General features: G+C 45.9%; 1 protein-coding gene across 2 annotated transcripts in view; it reads left to right on the forward strand.

Annotated features, from left to right (window-relative positions):
- Positions 1-25559, forward strand: part of LOC309327821 (immunoglobulin superfamily member 1-like) — a 70408-nt gene that overhangs the window by 21500 nt on the left and 23349 nt on the right. For both annotated transcript variants that reach the window (XM_081837346.1, XM_081837347.1), the window contains 2 exons: positions 18503-18793; positions 19951-20241. In XM_081837346.1, coding sequence (XP_081693472.1) covers positions 18503-18793; positions 19951-20241 — 582 coding nt within the window. The remainder of the gene's footprint in view (positions 1-18502; positions 18794-19950; positions 20242-25559) is intronic.

Consider the following 25559-nt stretch of genomic DNA (forward strand, 5'->3'; position numbering starts at 1 on the left):
TAAATAAGATAAATTAATTTTGAACAAATGGGCTAATTATAATTATAATAAGGTTTTAAAATTTGGGGTAAGAATTTGTGGAACTAATCTAATGGAAATGGAATACAAGAGGGGGAGGGGGGGAAGTCCTGGAAAGATGTTAATGAAATTAAGGTTTTAAGTGTAAATTCTATCTTTCTCCTTTTTCTTTTTTTCTTTTCTATTCTGGAAACTTTAATAAATATCATTTAAAAAAAAAAGAGAGAGAATACTAGAGGCTTCTGTTTCTGCGCTTTTTTTGAGCTTTTTAAAAAAGTTTGGACAGGGCCGTCTTAAGCATATCCGGCGCCGTGGTGCAAAGATCCCTGCGCCCCCCCCCCATTTCCCAGAGTTGTCAACCTCCTTTTTTTAGGGAGGGAAGACCAGCAGCAGCGGAGGGAGCCTCTTGGGAAGGGACGGCGCTGCCTGTGACGCACCTAGCTTTGTGGGGCTGAAGGAGGAGGGCAACGGTTGGGGGGCAGCTTCTCCAGCAGGGAAGAGGCAGAGGCTGGATGAGGCACCTCCCAGCTCAGCTGGCTGTTTCGTGTTGTGGTGGCCACGGCAGGCGGAGGCTCCGGGTGCAGTGCTTGCATGGTGGAGGTGGGTGAGGGCAGCGAGCGGGCCGGGGGAGCCAGCCCTGTGGAGATCCGTGGTGCCTGATGCCCAGCTTGAAGATGAAGACAGCTAGCAGGAGGGGTGCCATGCGTTCCTGCACCTCAACCGGTTAGGCGAGTGAGCGGGCCTGCCCTGAGCGAGCAAGGGTGCGTGCACTGCTCTCGCCAAGCATTGGCTCGGTTTCTTCCCTTTTCACCTTCTGGCACTCTGCAGAATTCGGCGCCTGCAGGCTAAAAAGGAAAAAACTGAGCCAACGCTTGGCAGGAGCAGTACATGAAACCCTCGCTCATTCAGGGCGTTCATTCGGTGTTCCCCGGACTCTCGCCTGGAGCCCTCCAAAACTTGGCGCCCTGGCACCCCACACCACCAGCATCTATGGGTAAGACGGCCCTGAGTTTGGAACACTTAACTTACTCTTCAGCTAAGCCCTTCTCACAGAAAACCCATTGAAATAACTAAGTGAATCATGTGTATTAACTCTGTAACTTATGATTTTATTCCTTGTCTGGGTGTTTTGCTTTGTTTTTTATTATCTCTTATAGTAACCGTATCAAATGAAAATCAGTAAAAAGCATACCTGTCCATCTAAAACCAATGTGACTGTGAGTTAGGTAATTGCTTTTCTGTTGCTTTCAACTGTGATTGGCAAACTCCGAAATGCCCACCCTCAGTGAGAAAGCAGCTCCTGAAATCCAGCAGCAAAAATGAGAGGATTTTCGGGGTATGGGATCAGAAGACTGTTGTGTGGAGCCAGCATGGAAGAATGCTAGTGCATATCCCCTGAAGGAAATGAAATGAAATATCCCTAGTTTAATTGGCAAAGGCAAGGGACAAGGTTTATTTTTTTTGTCATAAACAGTTTATCATGTAGCTGGTGTATGTGACCATGTGGAAGGGTGTACAAGGGGAAGGAGTGTCCTTCCAGACACTCTGGCGTGCCCTGGGAGACTTGCTACACTTGCTGCTGCAATGGCAAAAACTAGTGAAGAAAGAAAAAAAGGGGGTAGAAATTCCTCTGCTGTCCTGAATTTTGGGATGTAACCCCCCCCCCCATTTTTTTATCCATTCTAGAAATTGTGGATGGGAAATCCAAATGAATCTTTGGGTTACTGCAGGGTTATTTTAACAAAATGCAAACTGTGCCCCCCTAGTAAGAAGCACGGGCAACAGACAAATATCTCACATTGTTGGAGAAGTGCTCAGATCCAGGCGTGGCTTCTTCACGCCTTTCACAAGGACCAACCAACCACCGTTTCAATAGAGTCTGTTCACATGATGAGCTCCTCTAAGCAGGGGCAATAAAAAGATAGGAGGAGAAACCTGGGAGGTGAAAAAACAAATCTGTCTTTAAACATTTCACACCCAACAGAAATCAGATTGATGAATGGGCCAAATACTGTATTTGGGGGCTGGTCGTTCCTCTGCAGTGGGGAGCCATCATAACTGCAGTCCCAATGCCTCTGTGGAGCTTAAATTTACAACTCACAATGTATCTGTGAGTCTGTACAGAGGGACACACCACCAGGTCTCCTAATTGTTCCTTAAATGTCCTTTTTGACCAAGAGGGTCCAAAGTGACAGCATAGGCACAATATCTTTGGCGAGGAGGCAGTAAGTGACCAGAGCTTGAATTTGCCATGATGTACAACTGGGCATACTAGATTTCTTTTGCCCCGACAATACTACTGAGATGCTCTCTCTCTCTGAGAACTAGAAAAATTAAAAATAGGAGTTGTGTTCCACGCCAAACACTCAGCATTTCACTTCCTCTGGTTTTGCAACCATCAGATAGATGAAAAAACTAATAAGGGATGTGGTTGGTCAGGCAGCCGTGAGAACAGAAGAAGGACAACAGCACTGGCCGATCAGAGAGGAGTCATTTCTTCTGTGGAAGAGCTGCAGCACAGAACATTGCTGGGTTTCAGCGGCAACAGCCTCCAGCTGAGACCTTCACTCGGGAGACAGCAGAATTAGGAGCAAACGGAACAAACAGCTGGCTACAGAAGCCACACCATGAAATTCCCTTCCAGCATCCTCTTTCTAGGTTGGTCTCACAAGTCCTTGGAGGGCGGTGGGGTCAGAGTGTTTGCAAGAGCAGGCCTGGGAGAATGGAGGCCCGGCTTCCATTTCTGTTGCTCAGATATCTTGACTCTAAATGGATCCTCTCCTTTCTAGGGTGTTGGCTGACCAGCCAGTGGCAGATCTCCAGAGGTGAGTGTCAGCCAGCCGTGAGAATGGTGATAAAAATAGGGGGTGAGAAGAATGGGAACTAAATGCCGTAGACTCCTCCAACCAGGACTACTTTTCTCATGGTAGACAATAAGTGGGAGTTGCCAAACTTTCTCTGTCTCATATTCAGCGCTGTTTTTCAGTCGGAACTCAGTTCCAGCCCTATTAGGTGGGAGCAATTGCCATGATCAGAGAACAAGGGAGGCTTTCATGGTGAGTTCCGGTACCTCTTTTTCTAGAAAAGTTGTACAGCTCATATTTATTTGTCTCTATACAGCCTGTCAAGGAAACCGTCCTCCCAGTTATCCACTTCAGTTTATTTCTCTTGGGTGCAAGGGCTGTTTAGACACAGGGATCCTTAGTCCTGCCCCTCCAACTGTAAACATCACCAGACACTAAGGGAGAATCTTCTCTTTCATTGCCTCCCGGGTGCATGAATCGCAACAGACGCTGTCCTGCCTGTCTCCTGTGTCTTGGCTTATGCAGGAGAGTGAGCAAATAAAGGACCTCAGGTTCTGGACTCTTCTACTTCCTCTCCACCCTGTCCTCCTCCAACATCAACAGGGAAGGGGAAGTTAAAGAGCCCTCCCCCCCCCTCTGCTATCTCAGAAGTGAGTCATTGGTTGAAGGCTATATTGTTGGCCCTACAGCTGTTGCTCAGCTCAAAATATGATTCCTACTTCTTTTGAAAACAGCTTGGTGATGAGGAATATGTGAAAATATAGATATATGTCAACTGGAAAATGTTACTGATAAATATACGTACCACACTTTTGTGGATTTTTGTACCCTGATACAAGTCTACTACAAGTCTCCCATTACTACTGCTCTGCTTTCCAAATCTCACTCCTGTTATCTTTCTTTCCCAGGACAGCTTTATCGGAAGCCTTCCATCTCAGTGAGACCTAGTCCTCAGGTCATCCTAGGTGAAGATTTCTATATCCGGTGTGGGAATGAACTTAACTCAAAAGCAACTTTCTACCTTGTCAAGGAAGGAGGGAGTTCAGCGGCTGTGGATTCTAAGACTGCTTTATATTATACAGATTTTCCCCTTTCTAATGCCAAACATGTAGAACCCAATGGTGGGGTCTACAAGTGCAAATATTGCTTTAATGAAAATACATGCTCAGAATTCAGCAATAATGTTTATGTCAACATAACAGGTGAGAATTTTGTTCTATCTTTAGACCTATTCATGTGCAGGGCATACTTACGTTGAAAGAAAAGCAGTTTCTTGTTTTAAGCTCTAACCTTAATGTCCCCACTCCTTCAGGCAAGAATCACATGCTACATGTGGTTGTCTGCAGAGAATCCACTGCATGGACACACATGTAAGGATTCTGCGTGATTGCAGCTGGTTACATATGCCTAGGTGGCAGTGGCGTAGCGTGGGGGGTGCAGGGGGGGCCGGCCGCACCGGGCGCAACATCTGGGGGTTAGGGAAATCCACGAGTTAGGGGGCGCAAATCCACGGGTTAGGGGGCGCAAATTACTTGCCTTGCCCCGGGTGCTGATAACCCACGCTACGCCACTGCTAGGTGGGAATGTCTCTGCAGACAACCCCACGGAGCACATGGGTGCTGCATAACGACAGGAGGGGGCCACTCTGTGTCACCATTTGAGGCAAAATGGGAATGTGCCACTCCTTGCACACCCCTCACTTCTGTTCCTGCCACAATGCCCCCCTTCTTGCCAAATGCGACAAGAGTCAGGCTGTTGCATATGGCATTGCCACTCATCTTCTCTGTCCCAGGTGAGCAGATATTCCAAGAGCAGGAAAAAGTTTCCTATTTTTTAGAGTGATACAGTTGCAGATGTTCCACCTTCCGCATATCAGCTCTCTCTCTTTCGCAGGGCAGCTTTATCGAAAGCCTTCCATTTCTGTGAGTCCCAGTCCTCTCGTCATCCCAGGGACACGATTCTTCATCCACTGTAGAAATGAATACCGTGAACAAGCAACTTTCTATTTCTCCAAGGAAGGGACTCCGGGGCATTTGTTTTCTAGGACTGATTCATTTAGTACTGTATTTCACATTCCTAATGCCATGCAAACAGATGGAGGGATCTACCTGTGTTCGTATTGCTTCATTCAAGACCAAGTTAAAAAATGCTCAGGTTCCAGCGACAGAGTTCACGTCAACATAACAGGTGAGGGCTCAGCTCCGTCTTGGTGTGCCAGTTTCACAAATGATACTAAAGTGCAGGTCAAATTTATTGCATCTTCAACCAGAAGGAAATGATGCATCTTCTCTCTCATTCTCTTTCTATATTACATTCCTAGAAGATTGTAGTTCTGCCTTCTGCTGAATGTTGGAGTTGCACCAGCCCTTAAACATCCCTCTTCTTCTCTTTCCCATTCAGAGCATTTCTATCCCAAACCTTCCATTTCAGTGAGTTCACATGAAATAATTGCCCTGGGGGAAAATGCAACCATCCGCTGTAAGAGTGAAGAGAGCCCAATGGCAGAAATCACTCTGCTGAGAGAAGATTCTTGGGGTAACTGTGAGATCAAGAAGATGGAACTAGGCAGTATTTTATTTCCCATTCTCAATGCTAAACGAACTGATGGAGGGATCTACTTTTGTACCTATTGCTTCCAATCAGACTTAGACTTCAATCAGCGATGCTCAAACTACAGTGACAGAGTATACATCAACATAACAGGTGAGATTCTGTCTTGGGTTGCATCCACACCAAAGACTCTTATACCACTTTAGCAGTCATGGCTTCCTCCGTGTAGTTTGGGAACTGTAGTTTAACCAAAAGGTTAAAGTTTCTGTCAGAGAGTCCTTTGCCAGTGTGATGAAGCAGTTGATGGTTCTGGCTAGGACTTGGCTCAAATCCCTATTCAGGTGCGAAACTCATTGGATGAGATTCAAGCACACTCCTGTTGTGAGGACAAAATGAGGTAAAGAACCATTATCCTGGCTTGAGTGTCTTGGGATATAGTTGAAAAAATAATGATTAATTAGCTAATTGCATGTCTTAATATATCTTAATATACAGTTGAGAAGATGTTTATATGCTGTTTATATTTTGAAAAGCAGAGGCACTCAGGTTCATAGTCAATAATCCAAGTTAACATATTTTTGTTAGGGTTGCAATGCATTATTTTGGAAGATTGCAGCTTAGATAGATCTGCCTTTAAGTCTCTGTTAAATCAAATTTCTCATCTGCCTTTCCTTCACTCCATCACCTGAAAATGAAGGAGAAATTGTTAAATTTTTTGGCTGATTATATGGCATTGGCACATATTGGCTCAGGCCTCTGGTGAAGACCAATGGTTTGACTCAGTATAAAGCACATTTTCTTATGCGCTCTGCATTATTTATTCACCAGCTACTGGTTTTGATGGGGCAGGGATAATATTCAGGGACTAGCATATGTTTCAGCCTCCCTTCCTGCCCTCTACTTCAGAGATTGTGATTCACCTTGCCCATACTTTCAAACATGTGTTTGCACCATTAAGGGGTAGAAAGATGGGGGGGGGGGATGAAGCGGAAATAATTTGGAAGATAAAGTATTTGGATGCTACTTTCTTTGCACAGTGTGCCTGCACAGTATATCCAATACATGTCCATTGAAGGTGATTTGGTGCATAGCAAAAAGGTCTTTTGATCTGATGCAAATTAGCAGGATGCATTAAATGCATCACAAGCAAAACGTCTGAATCCTTTCTTGGCTGTTTTTTCTTTTCTTTTTCCTAACACTAGATCCCTGGCTTTCTAAACCTTCCATCATTCTGACACGAACCCAGCAGATTTCTACTGGGATGAATGTCAGCATTGAGTGTCAGGGGGCAAAGAGTTATGTGACCTTCTCCTTGTTCAAATCAAACAACCTGATAGCATCACAGGAGGCGGAAGGGAACAGAAATGCAACCAAGTTCTTTTTCTCTGAAGTGAGGTTGGAGGCTGGAGGGAGCTACACCTGCCGATATCACCGCAGAGGTGACTCCTTTCTTTGGTCAGAGTCCAGTGACCCCATGGAACTGGTTGTGACAGGTGAGGAGCTTCCATAGCTCTTTCTCTCACCTTTCTCCTAACTCTCACTCTCTGTGCATGAGCTCTAGGGATTATGGCTGTCAAAGCCAAATACCACCCTAGGAGGCCTTGAGCCACATTACAAGGAATGCAGGAACTGGGCATTTGGGTTTACGTCAGCAACGGGTTACTAGAGGCAAGATCAGAAATGAAGATGATAGCATCCAAGGTGAGGTCCATGGGAGATGGAGGTACATGGAGATAGCAGGAAGCCCATCTCAATATTCACTTACTTGGGACATGTAAGGGAATGTGATATGGCTTTCTGCACTTGTGTCATGTAATCATTGGCTGGTAGGCCAATATCTTGGGTTGGCCCTGCATCCTGTTGGAGAATACATGTGATTTAATCAACCATGATGCTGGGACCAGACACGTGGATCATTCCAACTTCAAAGCTGGTGCTCTCCTTTCTGGCATGGCATCAGTTACCCCAACCAATTTGCCGTGCTCACGGGATTGTGTCATCTGCACATATATTCCCAGTGTAAAGGAAATTCAGTGTGTGTGTGTGTGTGAGAGAGAGAGAGAGAGAGAGAGAGAGAAAGAGAGAGAGAGAGAGAGAGAGAGAAAGAGAGAGAGAGAGAGAGAGAGAGATGGATGGCATACACAGCATTTAAAGCACATGACTCATTCAAAAGAATCCAGAGAACTGTGGTTTGATAAAGATAGTGGGAATAGTAAGTCTGTAAGGAATAGCTTCTGTGGAAACCAAGGCTTTCCTAGGATTATTGATGAGAAAGCAAGGTGGGTGTCCATACTGTGCAGTAGATAGAAAGCTTTTGTCGTAAGAATGACCCCTGCAGAATCAGACCCAAGGCCCATCTGGTCCAGCATTCCCGTCTCCGAGTGGCCACCCAGAAGCTTATGGGAAGCCCACAAGCAGCTTAATGCATGCAACAGCCCTCTTGTGCGCATGATCTTCAGCAACAGATGTTCAGAGGTATACTGCCTGTGATGGTGGAGGTATAGCACATGCATGGCCATCATGACTAGTCCTGAGTGATGTGGTCATGCAGGGGTTAATGGATGCATGTAAGGGAACTGGGAGGCGGTCTTGTGGAGGTTGATTGATAGATCCAAAGGCCAATAAGAGGATCATTCCTAATAGCTACTGGACACTGCACAATAAGCATTAGTAGCATTCTAACTGTCACCTGGTTTTACAGAGAGATTTGCAGTCATCCTGTGGGCAAGCATTGTGGCTGGACTTTTCCTTCTGATTCTCTTCCTGCTGGTACTTGCCTTTATGTTGTACAGGAAACGCAGAAAGGGTGAGTGGGCCTCTGAATGGACTGCTTTACAATGGCTGAGATTAAAGCATGCAAAACTCTTTTTGTAGCAGTATAGGTTTTCAGTGGCCTGAACAGAAAGTTATCTCTAGCAGACGAAAAATTTTCTGTGTGTGTTATTTAAATTTATTTTAAAAAGCAATTTAGTTTATGGGTTACCTTGGTGGAAATTTTTCCAATGCAGAGTGACACACAGCCTCACAGAAACGAAGCAAGACGTTTTCTCCATCCATGAAGAGCAAGGTCTTAGTCAGCCTTTCCCAGCCTGATGTCCTTCTTGTGGAAGTTTTTGGATGACAACTCCAGCATGGCCAATAGTCAGGGTGATAGGACTTGTAGTCTAAAACACCTGGAGGGCACCAGGTTAGGGAAGGCTGGTCTTAAGGGTTAGGCTACATGGGGAGGGAGCAGCACCCACAAAGCTGCTCTGAAACAGATTGGGCCAAGAATCTCATGCTCTCTTTCTGATCTGCAGGTTCCACAGCCCACGAAAGAAGCCAACCACCGAACATAGTAAGCTTTCCTAGCAACAAAAACTTCCCTGTAAACAAAAACCTTTATGACTGTGGACATCCTGCCAACCTCCCACACTCCAGACCCTTCAATCTAAGAAGGAAAAAAGTGCATCTCTGCCAGTGTGGTGTAGTGGTTAAGAGCGGGGGACTCGTAATCTGGGGAACCGGGTTTGCATCCCCGCTCCTCCACATGCAGCTGCTGGGTGACCTTGGGCCAGTCACACTTCTCTGAAGTCTTTCAGCCCCACTCACCTCACAGAGTGTTTGTTGTGGGGGAGGGAAAGGGAAAGGGAAAGGGAAAGGAGATTGTTAGCCGCTTTGAGACTCCTTCGGGTAGTGATAAAGCATGATATCAAATCCAAACTCCTCCTCCTCTTCTCCTTCTAACCAATATGGTGGAGAAAACAGACCATAGAGACAGAAAAAGATACAGCCTGTGAAACACTTCAGATGTCAGACCGAAAACAGCCATTGGCAATTATAACCTCTGGATCCCAATAGGGGTGTGGTTTTATTCATACATCTCTATGTGAGAGTCCTAGGCCACTTAGGATTCACTAACAGTGTATAAAGCAGCTCAATTTTATAACAGACGTTTGTGGAAAGGGAAGCTGCATTGCAAATGTACCCCTTTAGCTTTAGGGGTGGCAGAGTTATGTATATTCTATTTATTTTTCAGCAGTAGGCTCATTTGACTGTGAGTGTGCAGGCATGTGCAGAGTGCCAAGTAACACTCATCCTCTTGACAGCTGAGTGGCAGCCCCAGGTGCAGTGGCGGAGTTTGCCGCTCCTGCACCCAGAGCACCGGGGTAGGACGATCCCTCCCACAGGGCGGGACAATCCTCGGGGGGGGGGTTCCATTCACAGAGCAGCAGCGCGATCCTCTGTGGGGGATTTTGTTACCCCCCTCTGTAGTGGCAGAGACTGCATGCTAAATATCTCCCTCTCCCTCAACTCTCCATAGTCCCTGGAATCCAACAGCAGAGAAGACCCTGATGGAGTTTCTTACGCTGCCCTGAACCACGGGGCCCTGAAATCCAAACAGGTACCCGATGCTGACAGGATCCCTGAGAGCTGTACTTACGCAACATTGGCCCAAGGCAGACCAAAGTAGGACTGACAAGCAGGACCTCTTAGGACGTAGAGACTTCTGGGACCTCGGCTGATCCTTGGTTTGCAGGGACATTTCTAGCAGGACAATGCTTCTTAGTAGAGCCTTCTTCACTGAGAGAACCTGCTGCTCCCACCAAAGAGCTGGGCACCCCAAATATGTATGCACTCTTCTTCTTTGACCACTGACGACCTCCTTTCTGTAGAGTTCTTCCTTAGGCTCCTGGCTCACTAAGGTGGTTTGCCCCTGCGGTTGAGAACATCGCCTAATCCAGGGTTGAGAATCTTCAGCACTACATTTTATCATATGTGGTGGACGTCTAAGATAATAAAAGTTTTCTGGGAGATGATATATAATGAAATGGAAAAAAATGTTTAAAATAACTTTTGCTTTTAAAAAAAACCCAGAAGCTTTTCTATTAGGAATTATAGACACCGAAATTTCAAAAGATCAGAAAAGACTTTTTACATACGGGACAACAGTCGCTCGGATGCTATTAGCTCAGAGATGGAAAGAAGGCAAAGTCTCTACCAGAGAGGAATGGACTGTGCCGAAATGGCAAAGCTGACTGGAAAGCTCAGGAACCAAGAGGACAAAAACTTCAAAAACAGAATGGGGGGAAATTATAGTTCATTTAGGAAACCAGTGTAAGATGATGGAAACATTAGCAGGATTTTAATCTCACTTGTAATGTAACAGATATCTTGGATAATATGGATTGATACAAATTATAGATTATGCAACAATATGCAGATTTTAATGTTGATATTAACATCCATGGAGGGGGTGGGGTGAAGCCATGAGATTCAGAGTAATCTCTATATATGAATATGTATTTGGATTGTTATACAGTGGTACCTTGGTTTACAACAATAATCTGTTCCGGAGGAGCAGTTGTAAACCAAAACAGGTTGTAACCCAAGGCATGCTTTCGCTAATGGGGCCTCCCCCCCCCAAAAAAAAGGGTTGTAATCCCCAAAAAAGGGGCACACACTTCTGGGTTTTATGTAGTTGTAATCCTAAATGGTTGCAAACCAAGGTACCACTGTAATTCTATATTTGTAAAATAAATTTTAAAAAATTTCAAAAAAGAGAATCTTCAACTCTGTGGATTGAATATTCTGTACTCAAATTCCCAAATGCATGTTTACACTGCTAGCCTTTTTAAAATTGTCTTTTTATTGAAACCTGTGTATCTATGCTTGGGTCTGAGCCAGGAGCACTGTGCTGGTCCCATGGGTTACCCAAGAGGCGAAGTCCAAGTCCAGTCCATGGTCAAAGGTGCAACGAGGGAGCAGTCCATAATAGCTGAAGCTGGGTGCAGGGCAGGGAGTCGGGTGAAGTCAGGTACAGGCATGCAAGCAGTGAACCAGGGCGGGTCAGGAGCTCAGGCAAGAAAGCAGGACAGGGTTCAGGCAGGAACTATCAACAATGTCACTCCCGCAACTTGGGACTGGGGCTGCTTGGCTTTTATCTGCCCTGAGGCATAGGGCGGCCCCGATCCTCAGGTGACTCGCCTCTCCTGGCCTAGAGGCGAGCACTCCTCCTGCGGGAACTTAGTTCCCTCCACCTCTCTGCCCTAAGCCTCTGCAGCTCAGGAGAGGCTGGAGGGTTACCGGACCCAGAGGCAACCTCAGCTTCCTCTGACGGGGCTGAGAGTGGAGCACTTGCAGGCAATGAGTCCTCCATCACCTCAGGAGCCAGAGCAGACTCAGCTGGTGCCTGTACCTGAGGATCCAGCACAGGTGAGGACCCTTCAGGCTCAAGCCTCAGCTGGTTCTGGAGGCAGGGAATCCTGTGCAGGCTGGGATTCCTCAGGTTCAGCATCCAAGTCTGAATCCCAGGCTATCACAAGCACACTCAAAGTGCAAACCTGCACCTTCGGGGGGAGTGTTACCCGATCCAGCACAAACCGAATCTCTATTCCCTGTCCTGCCTTCTGACTGACTGTCAGGGGCTGGACTGAGGAGGAATGGTGGGGGCTGCTCCCCCTTCTCCTGAACCTTCCTGAGACCAGGAGGACAGTCTCGATTTAGAGCAGTGGTTTGCAGAAGGGCATAGTTCACAGTCTGCAGAGGGCAGAAGATGGGAAATACTAGAAGAGGAACAGCAGGAAGAAAGGGAAGCCACGGGAGAGAGGCAGCCGACAGACACATTTTCTTTGGAAAGCATTCCTGAGCCCCCCTCGCCCAGGACTAGAGTAGCTGAACAGAGAGCTGAGAGACAGAAAGCCCAGACCAACCAGCACAAGGAAGACCTAGTATGAGAGAGACGAAGGGGGTGGGACTTTACTTGGAGCAGCACCATTTCTAGAGAGAGAGATTGTTGAATAAACTACTGTATTTTTCACTCTATAAGACGCACCAGACCACAAGATGCACCTAGTTTTGGGAGGAGGCAAACAGGAAAAAAAAATCTGAATGTCAGAAGCCAGAACAGCAAGAGGGATCGCTACACAGTGAAAGCAGTGATCCCTCTTGCTGTTCTGGCTTCTGGGATAGCTGCGCAGCCTGCATTTGCTCCATAAGACGCACACACATTTCCCCTTACTTTTTAGGAGGGAAAAAGTGAGTCTTATAGAGCAAAATATACGGTAATTGGTAAGAACTCTTCTTTTCCTTTATCTGCTTCTTTGCTGCCACCATGGGATTCACTGAAGCCTTGACACTGACCAAGAGCGCCTCAGTCTTGCCTGGACCGAGTTTCAATTTGTTGGCCCTCATCCAGTCCTTTAGTGATGACAGACTGAGTTGAGAAGCAAGAAAGCTGCTTTGGACTTGGGCAGAAAGGAGAAATAGAGCTGGGTGTCGTCAGGCTGCTGGGGACAACAACAACCCCCCCCCCAAAGTCCAGGTGACCTCTCCCAGGAGCTTCATGATAACATTTCTTTCCATGCAAAAAAGAACAATAGTGAATGTTGCATTTAGCTGCTGTTTAAAATTCACAATAGGAAGCAGATTAAGACTGAAATCTTAACCCCACTTACCTGGGAGTAGGCCTCACTGAATGAATTAGGATATATTTCTTAGGTTAGCATAACGTAGTTAGGAGTGCAGGCCTAATGGATATAAGATGTCTTTGGCAACAAAATACACTTCAGGGGGAAAAAAAGGGGGGGGGGAATACCAGTATATATCAATGAATATCAAAATAATTTATATTGCAGAGCCATTCATGCTTCTATTCACACATATATGTGTGCCCTTATTTTTTTAAAAAAGTATGTTATAAGGAAGAAAGATTAAAACTTACAGAGCAAGAGTCAGTGCCACAGTGGCAGTTGAATGTATGGCTGGAAGGAAATCCACTTGGTTGTTTGTTTCGAACAGATTCCCAGGATCCAATCCACAATAGCAATATTTGGCACAATGCTTCTTGGTCGCTGCCTCTGGCCGACTCATGAGTCAGATGACAGATGATGCCACTACTTCTTCTCTTTTAGTCTGGAATTTTTTTGGACTCAGCTTGTGACAGCTTTTTCATTTTTTGCCCTGCTCTTGCCCTCTTGGTTTCCACATGAGCCAGCTCCCCCCTACTTCTACTTCATTTTGATAGTCGTAGAGATAACATACTGAGCTACAAGGGCAATTTTGCCTGATTTTCCTCCACCCTGCACTGCACTTCACAAGCAGAAGGCGATGTGAAAGACTATGAGGGAGTCAATCTAGATTTCACAAGGAAGAAGGCTGAGCTGCTAGACGTCCTCTTTTCCCCAGACATGTCTTCTTTTTCATGCGTATGTAAAATGAGAGTCATCGGAGTGATCCATAGTTAAAAGTAGAAGTCTGCAAATGTCTCCTCCTTTGCGGTCTTCAAAATATGGCAACCCTATGATACCCCCCACACATTACTGTTTGAAATTTCTACCCCTACATCTCCCCCAGCTTTCCTGACCCCAACCAGTTCTTTATTCTACTGAGAACTGTGCCTCTGAAGAACACACTTCCAAGAAACAGCAGACAAGAATCAGGGGGTGGTTGGGTAGAGGCTGCTTGCTTCATGGGAAGATGGGACTTGGGCTACCCTATGTAGGGATGTCTATAGATGCTGGGAGAGGATAGGTTTATTTAAAAGGGAAGCTTAGCAAGGCTAGTTTTAGTCTTTTAGTTTAAGTAATGCAGGTTGCTTCTGGATTATCCTGCTGTTTCCCCCTTTTCTCTCCCTTAAAACAATAATCACACAAACAGTCTTGCAAAAGGTAAAAGCAACATTTACTCATTCAGAGTATCTGTTGCAGAATAAGTGATACAGGAGTTTTGTTCAGGCGGACTTAAAATGGTAGTTCAGTTCGACATATTTTAGTCTAGCTTAAGATGGAGTTTGAGCTACAGCTCAGACTTAGCAGCTCTGATTTCTGGCTTGGAGATGAGATGAAGAGTAAGAGTGAAGAGAGGCAAAGGAGAAGGTGCCCAGGTAAGGGGAATATATAGGGCCACACCCTCTCCCTCTCAGGGCACAGTGGGATTGCCACTCGCAAAGTCCTCTCTAGTAAACTTACAGGTAAACTCTGTGAGCTTCAGCTCCCATCATGGGCCTATCTAGCAAACACGAATCGTTGGTTTGACTGCATTGTAAATATTCCACACCTAAAAGCTGAACAGAGGCAAGTTGTCAAGTCCCAGTGGGCTGCCCAGGACTTGACCTTGCAATGACTTGTGACTGGCAATACCAGATTCCTTTCGCCCTCACAATACTGCTGAGAATCCCTCTGTCCAGTGACATAGCATGGGTTGCTTGCGCCCGGAGCTGTACAGAGCGGGGTGGATGGGAGAGAAATGGACAGAGGACACATGCACATTCAACTGCTTAACACCGTCCATGTCACCCGGGAGATTGCAGCAGCAGAGATAAGAAAAGACTTTTTCCATTGTCTGGAGAGGTCATTTCCTGGTTTGGATGCAGAAGCTATTTTCAATAGAGCCCAGCGACGGAAATGCACAACGGCATCGAGGCAGCACTGGGTGTTGAAATTTTGTGCCCCATACAATTTTGTGCCTGGGGCAATCACCCCTCTGCCCCCCCCCCATGCTACACCACTGCCTTTGTCTCAGGACAACAGCTATAAAAAAGCACAGGGGATACAATCTATACTAAACCATTTTTCCAAAAAATGCAGAAGTTTCATCTGTTCACTTCCGTTCCTTTCATTGTGCAACCCACAGTTGTGACACAATAGGAGATGTGGTTAATCAGGCAGTCTAGGGAAGGGACTATGATCTGAATATCAAATCAGAGAGAAGCGATTTGTGCTGAGGATCCGCTGTGTAACAGAAAGTTGCCGGATTTCAGCAGCAACAGCTGCCAACCAAGACCGTCATTTAGGACACAGCAAAGATAGGAGCAAACAGGACTCCCTGCTAGCGGCAGAACCCACGCCATGAGGCTGTCTTCCAGCATCCTTTTTCTTGGTTAGTATCCCACCTTGCAGGATGGTGGGGGCAGAGCAAGTGGCCAAGGTGCTGTGGGGAGCTCAGAGGACCAGCTTCAGATCCTTTCGCTCAGATGTCTCGCCTCTAACACAATCCTCTCCTTTCCAGGGTGTTGGCTGACCAGGCAGTGGCAAACGGCTAGAGGTAAGTTTGGGTCAACGAAATTATCCCAAGAGTGGGAGAGAGGCATAGGACAGAATGGGAGTTCAATGCCAGGGCCTCCCACAATCAAGCTTGCTTTTCTCACTACTGCTGGAGTTCCCACACTTTCCCTGTAGTGTGCAAGGATGACAGGTGCAAGTGCCCCACCCTCCTTTGTCTTTAGACAACCTGTGTTCATCTCAGCTGTCCATGTGTCACTCTGAAGTTTCTGTAGGAATGTTAAGGATGGTAAAGGTAAAGGGACCCCTGACCATTAGGTCCAGTCGTGGCCGACTCTGGGGTTGCGGCGCTCATCTTGCTTTATTGGCCTAGGGAGCCGGCGTACAGCTTCCGGGTCACGTGGCCAGCATTACTAAGCAGTGGCGTAGCGTGGGTTGTCAGCACTCGGGGCAAGGCAAGTAATTTGCGCCCCCTAACCCGTGGATTTTAGCACTCGAGTGCGAGCCCCCCCCCAGGTGTTGCACCCTGTGCGGCTGGCCCCGCTGCACCCCCCCATGCTACGCCACTGTTACTAAGCCACTTCTGGCGAACCAGAGCAGCACACGGAAACGCCGTTTACCCTCCCGTTGGAGCGGTACCTATTTATCTACTTGCACTTTTGACGTGCTTTCGAACTGCCATGTTGGCAGGAGCTCACCCTGTTGGGGGGATTCGAACCGCCAACCTTCTGATTGGCAAGTCCTAGGCTCTGTGGTTTAACCCACAGTGCCACCTGCATCCCATTAAGTAATGTAGGAGAGGTTAAATTTATTAGATATGCTCCTTCCTCGCTCATGCTAGTGAGCATAGAGCACATCACATTCCTTGCAGTAAATAACAATAACAACTACTACTACCACTATTTACTGTAAGGAATGCTATTACTACTACTACTACTACTATTTCTATTACTATTATTATTATCCCCAGCCACTCTGGGAGGCTTCCATCAGAATATTAAAAGCACAATAAAACTTCAGACATTAAAAACTTCCCTAAACAGGGCTGCCTTCAGATGTCTTCTAAAAGTCAAATAGTTGTTTATTTCCTTGACATCTGATGGGAGCTTGTTCCACAGGATGGGCGCCACTACCGAGAAGGCTCTCTGCCTAGTGACGCTTGTTGATGGCTGGTTTCAGCCTTTTAACGAAGCAATCCAGGATGCCCTTTGTACAGACGAGCTTTTTCCTGGTCATTTCCCCTTTATTTCCCTCTTAAAACAATAACAACACAAAGCCATCTTATTAAAATAAGAATAAAGTTGACAGACATTCAGCAGCAATCTGAAGGCAGGCTTTAGCTGCAGCTTTGGTTTCATTTGCAGGAAAATGTAGACAAGAGAAGTGCAGTTTCAGACATACAACATGTGGCCTACATCCTTTGTTATGGATGAGGCTGCATTTGAAGAGCAGGATCAAGAGCAGGTCAAAAGAGATCCAAAAGAGAGGTTCAAAAGAAAAAGATGGCTGTGTGCCCAGCCCTTTTATTTGGCTTCTCTTGGGTCACACCTATCTACCTGGTCACACTCAGAGGGAGGTGGCTCCCAACAGGTATTGCAGGAAGTCCTCCCTTTTTGGAGCCACCTTCCTCTGTGTGTCCATTCTAGGAAACAAGGAATGTTGGACTTGACTGCTCTATGTCTACACCCCACATTTCCAAGGAAGGTACTTGCTTCCTTTTGGACTTGGTTCTCTTTTGACTCTTCCTCAAGCTACTGCATCTCTGAGTGATGATAAAACTGCTTTTTAAAACACAAAAGCTTGCTGACCAGAAATTTACACAAACCGATGGATATGGGCTGCGTTGTAGCGGTTCCCAAACTCCCCTTCTCCGGCCATGGATCAGATGAAAATTGGTGAGAGTCTTGGAGGATGACTTAATTCATTTTATGCCTGTTGTAGCTGTTGTAATACACTGTGCCAGATGTCACAAGATTTGTAGGTGTGTGTTTTTTTCTCAGATGGACCACAGTCCCCCTAAATGAAGCTCATGGGCAGCCAGCTGCTCAGGGACCACAGCTTTATGACCCCTGCTCTGTTGGATAATGTCAAAGCCGAGTCATCCAGCACTGCCATTTGAATTTTTGTACAAACTCACTCTATTTGATTCTCCAGCTGCAGATGAAAGCCTCCTATTGCCAGTGTTCCACCTTCCAAACCACCTTCCCATTCTCTTTCTTGATCAGGACAATATCCCGAGCCCTCGATTACAGTGATTCCCAGTCCTAATGTCGCCCTTGGAGGGAATTTCTACATCCAATGTGGGAATCAAGATTATGGAGCCACCTTTGATCTCTACAAGGGAGAACCTGCAAACTATGTGCGATCTGAGAAATCTTCGGCTTATACAGTGGATTTTTTCATTTCTGAGGCCAAACTAGAACATGGAGGAATTTATCAGTGTAGGTATTGCCTCGATCGCCTATGCTCGCATCTAAGTGACCGACTTTACATCAACGTAACAGGTGAGGGCTTCGCTTAGTCTCTGTGTGACAGTTTTACAAATGGCGCTAAAATGGGTGTTGGGTTTATTCCATCTGCCAATCAAATGGGGGGGGGGAATGCACTGATTGAACTATATAACTGAACTGTAACTGCACTGATCAAAATATGTACCTATCAAAAGGGATTCTTTATCCCTAATTAACTATTAGTATTTTATTCCAGATTAAAATGCATTCTCTGTAATCAAAGTCGTAATGGAATGCAGATTGTGTAGCACACTATACAACCCCCTGCTCTGTACTCCATTTGTCACACACCCTGGTCCTAGTCAACTGGCAAGGCAATGGACGTTACTATACAACCTGAAGCCTACAATGGAGGGTCCACAGCAATCCTACCCCAATAGGTTCTGCACCTCTCATAGGGCATCTCTGCAGTGCAGCTTGCCTTTCCCTGACAAGGCTCACATCCCACCTGTGTTCTCTGTCAACTAATCTCCTGAGTAATGGCCTAAAAGCAGCCTATCGATATTCACATTCTGAGTTGCACGTGGTTTTCTACATTCCGCAATAGCATGCAAATCTTTCCCATTTTACAAAACCAGACTATTGTGTAAGATCAAAAGAATTAGGAATCCTTCTTTTTCTCTTTCTCCCCCTGGATAAGCTTCTCCTAAACCTTCCATCTCAGTGAGCCCAGGTGAGGTGATTGCTCTGGAAGGAAATGCCAACATCCACTGTAAGACCAAAGAACAGCAAGAAGTAGAATTTACTCTACACATAAAAAATTCTTCAAATACTTATGAAAACAAGAAGATGGGATTGGGAGAAGTTCTATTTCCTATTATCAATGCCAAAGAATCAGACGGGGGCATCTATCGCTGTAGCTATTGCTTAAAGCTCGAGAACACTCAAGCATGCTCAAACTACAGTGATGAAGTACACATCAAAGTAACAGGTAAGAAGATCCTGTCTTGATCCTTGTATGCATCTTTCACAGATTGCACTAATCCAGGTTTGTATTTGCTGCAATTGTAAATGAAATTGGAAAAGTGTGCTGGCTCCACCATTCCTTAGTTTTAAAAGGAGGTATCTCTTCACGTCACAGTTGGGTATCATTTCAACATTTGTAAATGATGGATTCCCTGACTTCTACAGCATCCTGCCTCTCTGTCTCCTGGCCCCACACCTCTCCAACTCCCTCTTCTGCCTCTAATTCTGAAGTGCCCTCTGCCCCAGACTCTTCCTGCTCACTAAACCCTGTCACCTGGGTATGACCCTTCCTCCTCACAGTCGGCTCTTCCTCCCTCTGACGACTCATCATTGTCCCACCACCAGTCCCCTGGCTCTGAGCCATCTTCCCATGGGGGCTCCTTTGGGGAGTGATGGTGCCCCCCACCTCTCCTCTGCATCCAGACAGTCCACAAGTATTTAAATGCATTCTCTGTAAACATAGTCGTAATGGAATGCAAATTGTGTAGCACACCATATAATCCCCTGCTCTGTACTCCATTTGTCACACACCCAGGCCCTAGTCAACGGACAAGGCAATGGACATTACTATACACCCTGAAGCCTACAATGGAGGGTCCACAGCAATCCTACCCCAATAGGTTCTGTCCCTCTCACAGGGCATCTCTGCTGTGCAGTTTGCCCTTCCCTAACAAGAGTCACATCTCACCTGTGTTCTCGGCCAAATAATCTCCTGAGTACAGTGGTACCTCGGGTTACATACGCTTCAGGTTACATGCGCTTCAGGTTACAGACTCCGCTAACCCAGAAATAGTGCTTCAGGTTAAGAACTTTGCTTCAGGATGAGAACAGAAATCGTGCTCTAGCGGCACGGCGGCAGCAGGAGGGCCCATTAGCTAAAGTGGTGCTTCAAGTTAAGAACAGCTTCAGGTTAAGTATGGACCTCCGGAACGAATTATGTACTTAATCTGAGGTACCACTGTAATGGCATAAAAGCAGCCTATCAATATTCACACTCTGAGTTGCACGTGGTTTTCTATATTCCGCAATACATGCAAATCTTTCCCATTTTACAAAGCCAGACTATTGTGTAAGATCAAAGGATTAAGCATCCCTCTTTTTCTCTTTCTCCCCCTGGATAAGCTTCTCCCAAACCTTCCATCTCAGTGAGCCCAGGTGAGGTGATTGCTCTGGAAGGAAATGCCGACATCCACTGTAAGACAGAAAAACAGCAAGAAGCAGAGTTTATTCTACACATAAAAAATTCTTCAAATACTTACGAAAGCAAGAAGATGGGATCAGGAGAAGTTCTATTTCCCATTATCAATGCCAAAGAATCAGATGGGGGCATCTATCGCTGTAGCTATTGCTTAAAGTTCAAGAGCACTCAAGAATGCTCAAACTACAGTGATGAAGTACACATCAAAGTAACGGGTAAGATCCTGTCTTAATCCTTGTATGCATCTTTCACAGATTGCACTAATCCAGGTTTGTATTTGCTGCAATTGTAAATGAAATTGGAAAAGTGTGCTGGCTCTACCATTCCTTAGTTTTAAAAGGAGGTATCTCTCCCTCTTCAAGTCACAGTTGGGTATCATTTCAACACTTGTAAATGATGGATTCCCTGACTTCTACAGCATCCTGCCTCTCTGTCTCCTGGCCCCTCTCCAACTCCCTCTTCTGCCTCTAATTCTGAACTGCCCTCTGCCCCAGACTCTTCCTGCTCACTAAACCCTGTCACCTGTGTATGACCCTGTGTATGACACAATGCCAGCACCACCATGAACTTATTCCACCATTTAAATCCCTTTATTCTAAGATTTTTCAGGCTTGCTCCATGTTTTTGTTGTTTACTGCTTGTGGTGTCTTTTTGTTGGTGATTTGCATGTAAACCAGCAATACACTATTGCTGCTATTTTCTCTGGGGTTGATTCCAATAATTCATTTTGTGATTTTTCCTCACCCCACCTCACCCCACTGTCTCATCATTAATCTTCAATCTTAGGGGGTTGGGAGTCAATCTATGGGAAGCTTTATTGTCCAGCTTCCTCTTAGTGACTGCATGATTGGCTCAGTTCTGCCCCACCCTCAAAACAGCCTGCTTTAGGAACCTTCTCTGGCAAAAATTTTGCTTCCACAACATTTTCATGGTTGCAGAGGAGGCCAGTGGACAGGGATGTCTGTTCGATCCAAACCCATCCATGAGATCAAGGATTAGGATAGCAGTCTTAGCTGTGCAAAATAGGAATGCATGTCTTGCATATATTATACAGTGGTACTTCTGGTTACAAACTTAATGCGTTCCGGAGGTCTGTTCTTATCCCGAAACTGTTCTTAACCTGAGCTACCTCTTTACCTAATGGGGTCTCCCACTGCCGCCGCACCGCTCGATTTCTGTTCTCATCCAGAGGTAAAGTTCTTAACCCGAGGTACTACTTCCGGGTTAGTGGAGTCTGTAAGCCGAAGTGTTGTAACCCAAGGTGTTTGTAACCCGAGGTACCACTGTATATGATTTGCCTAACTCTTACTGCATTTTTTTTGGTCAAATTTCCATCAGAACATGGTACGTGTGCTGTTGATCCTTTTTTTACAATACGTATTATATGCTGTATGGGACTTCCTTTGTTGATATAGTCCCTTTTAAGGCTAGCTTGTGGGTCGTATGGGAGGTTGTTAGAAATTCTGGAATGTTGAGCTCAAATGCAGATGTTCCTCATTAAGGTCTCAAGACCAGTGCTGAATGTTAATCAAAGACCTGTGGTGGGAACAGGTGCTGATTCCTATGGGATGGAGGGGGTGAGCACCATAATTAGCACTCTCTTAAATCTGGGTGGGGCTGGTATGACGGAGCTTTCATCCTGAAGGGATGATCAGTGCCTGTTCGGACCTTAGATCGAATTTTGCTTTCCTGCTCAGCCTGCTACGATTTGCGTGTTTTGTTTCAGCCAGCTAGATAAGATATTTTGTTATTTTCTTGGCTTCTGAGCAGTCCTAAACTGTGTAATCATGTGAAGTTTTTGCTTTTAACAAAGTCTTGTTTTTAAAAATAAAGTTTTTTTTAATGAGAACTGACTTTAGCTCAAGTTACTGGACCTCCCAGCTGACCCCCAGGCAGTGCTGATCCTGACCTTCTGCTCTCTTCAGCCAGGACCACCCAATCAATCCATTGGTCAATGAAATTTCAAGCCCACATTATGGACCAGTAATTCTGAACAGAACACCCAGCAAATGACCAATCATCAACTGACCACTTTTGGATGCTCCTGCAGTGACATAAAAAACTGAAACGCAACATGTGTACCTGCCATCTTATTAGTGGAGCTGTCAGTTGGTCCACTGCTTGCAGACTTAGTATGCTTTGTATCATCTTTCTGGTTCTAGTCTGGTTTTAGGCAAGTGGAGTAGATTAGAAGACTGCTTCCATTGGCAGGTAGATCCAGCAGGCTGTTCTTATGTTCTTAGAAATCAGAAGGAAGTCCCACTGAACTCAATGGGGCTAAGTATGCTGAGGGCCGCAGCCTTGAGACCATCTCCCTCCTCACCCTGCCTTCATCACAACCAACAACTGAGTAGTAACTCTTCTCTGTCTCACTCTGCAGCAAACACTTCTACATCCATGGAGATCATCATCCGCCTGGGCCTTGCTGGCTTGGTCCTGCTTTCCTTGGTGCTGATCGTGGCTGAGTTCATGTGCAGCAGGCAAGGCTGAGAAGCTCTGTCTTGACTCAGTTCCACAAGTCAAGACCCTTCCATGAGGCATCTGAGACAAGCAAAGCCACAGGAATCCCATAGAGACTGGTTTCATTTCTTGTTCATCTGAAGGCCAAATTTCTATTCTGTGATAACACCAAGAACCGTTTTGGAAGTGGCTGGGGTGGGGTGAGAATACTAGAGGAGACTTCCGGGTCGGCGCCATCACCGAATGGCGGACTCCCTCTGAGCTCCGGAGGGAGCCTGCTGGGCAGGGGTCGGGTCCCGCTGCGCCGGCGACGCGGGGACCCTCAAAAACCATGGGCGGTGATGCCCATGGACTTGGTGACTCGGCGGGCACCGTTTGCGCCCCCCCGACCCACGAAGGAGCCTTTTTAAAGGCTGCGGAGCGGGTGACGGGGGGGTGTGGTGCTATGAGTCCACTGCTTCCCCTGCCTAGTGAAGCCGCATGCTATTCGGCGGAGAGCACCGACTTCTTCTTTTGAAAATTTGGATTAAAAAGAACAACCCGTGAGTAAACTTATCGGACTTAAAAGGAAAAATTTGTTTTACGAATCCGGAGCGAGCGGGGGAGGTGCAAAAAGGAAGTCCCCCCCCCCCCGTTGTAGATGTTTTAACGCAAGGATTTGACAACTAAGATCGAGAGAAGAATTTGTTTATTCGAAAAAAGTTAATTTCACGAAGGGAAATTACAAGTAATTGTGCTGGAGGAGAAGAGTGGTCTGTGAGAGCTAAAATGTAACCCCCCGGGAACCGGGAGCGATCCGTTATGAGAGACTGGTGAAGAGACATAGAAATTTTGACAGCTGTCAAAGTAGCTGTCAAAGTAGGAGAATAAAAGAGAACTTTGTTACGATGTCTTTGCTGGTTAGATTCGTTACAATTTGGATACAAATTATTGAAAACAAGGGCAACAAGTTATTTAACTTTTGGGTCTGATCTGGAAAGAAACTAAGTTACCATATTCCCTCTAGAGGGAGTTCTGGGACATTGCAAGAGTGGTGGCAAATGGAAAAATACTCATGGAACTGAACAGAATTTGTTATCTCCTGGGAAAGCTGCAAAAACGAAGCATTATTTTGTCTACAGAGGTTTCTACACTAAAGGAGACAATGGATTTATCTATTGAAGAAAGGAAGGGACTTGACGTAAGCTTATGTTCCTGAATGAATAAAGCCTCTGTAGAGGAATTAGAAGTTTTTGAATTAGAAGGTTTTTGCAGCGGAACAGAAAAAGAAACCTGAGGAATAAGAACTGGACTAAACTCAAAGTTGGAACATTTGGGACATCCAGACTTTAAAAGGATCAAGAAACAGAATTTGAGTTATACTCTTAAATATAGAGGTCTGGATGGAAGAAGAATGATCTTTTCTGAGAGTTTCTCTAAGATTGGACCTTTTGAAATTAAAAACTACCAAAAAGACGGCAAAGTGGAATTGAGAGAGATTTAGACATGGACGTGGGATCTCCAGGCCGGCAGTAGACAGATGGATGGACTTTGGAGATCGAAACCGGGAAAGGGGGGAGGGAGATTTGGAACCCAAAGGCTGTAAAATTATATCTTTTTATTTTCTCTTGTTTTACTTTGTGTGATAAAAATAGGGGAATTCGTGGAAGGGAACTGGGGTCGATCTTAGGGAAGTATAAAAAATATAAAGAGAAATGGTTAAATAAGATAAATTAATTTTGAACAAATGGGCTAATTATAATTATAATTATAATTATAATAAGGTTTTAAAATTTGGGGTAAGAATTTGTGGAACTAATCTAATGGAAATGGAATACAAGAGGGGGAGGGGGGAAGTCCTGGAAAGATGTTAATGAAATTAAGGTTTTAAGTGTAAATTCTATCTTTCTCCTTTTTCTTTTTTTCTTTTCTATTCTGGAAACTTTAATAAATATCATTTTTTTTAAAAAAGAGAGAATACTAGAGGCTTCTGTTTCTGCGCTTTTTTTGAGCTTTTTAAAAAAGTTTGGACGGGACCATCTTAAGCATATCCGGCGCCGTGGTGCAAAGATCCCTGCGCCCCCCCCCCCATTTCCCAGAGTTGTCAACCTCCTTTTTTTAGGGAGGGAAGACCAGCAGCAGCGGAGGGAGCCTCTTGGGAAGGGACGGCGCTGCCTGTGACGCACCTAGCTTTGTGGGGCTGAAGGAGGAGGGCAACGGTTGGGGGGGCAGCTTCTCCAGCAGGGAAGAGGCAGAGGCTGGATGAGGCACCTCCCAGCTCAGCTGGCTGTTTCGTGTTGTGGTGGCCACGGCAGGCGGAGGCTCCGGGTGCAGTGCTTGCATGGTGGAGGTGGGTGAGGGCAGCGAGCGGGCCGGGGGAGCCAGCCCTGTGGAGATCCGTGGTGCCTGATGCCCAGCTTGAAGATGAAGACAGCTAGCAGGAGGGGTGCCATGCGTTCCTGCACCTCAACCGGTTAGGCGAGTGAGCGGGCCTGCCCTGAGCGAGCAAGGGTGCGTGCACTGCTCTCGCCAAGCATTGGCTCGGTTTCTTCCCTTTTCACCTTCTGGCACTCTGCAGAATTCGGCGCCTGCAGGCTAAAAAGGAAAAAACTGAGCCAACGCTTGGCAGGAGCAGTACATGAAACCCTCGCTCACTCAGGGCGTTCATTCGGTGTTCCCCGGACTCTCGCCTGGAGCCCTCCAAAACTTGGCGCCCTGGCACCCTGCACCACCAGCATCTATGGGTAAGACGGCCCTGAGTTTGGAACACTTAACTTACTCTTCAGCTAAGCCCTTCTCACAGAAAACCCATTGAAATAACTAAGTGAATCATGTGTATTAACTCTGTAACTTATGATTTTATTCCTTGTCTGGGTGTTTTGCTTTGTTTTTTATTATCTCTTATAGTAACCGTATCAAATGAAAATCAGTAAAAAGCATACCTGTCCATCTAAAACCAATGTGACTGTGAGTTAGGTAATTGCTTTTCTGTTGCTTTCAACTGTGATTGGCAAACTCCGAAATGCCCACCCTCAGTGAGAAAGCAGCTCCTGAAATCCAGCAGCAAAAATGAGAGGATTTTCGGGGTATGGGA

Source organism: Podarcis erhardii, assembly GCF_964252035.2.
Source record: "Podarcis erhardii genome assembly, chromosome: 13".
NCBI lineage: Eukaryota > Metazoa > Chordata > Lepidosauria > Squamata > Lacertidae > Podarcis > Podarcis erhardii.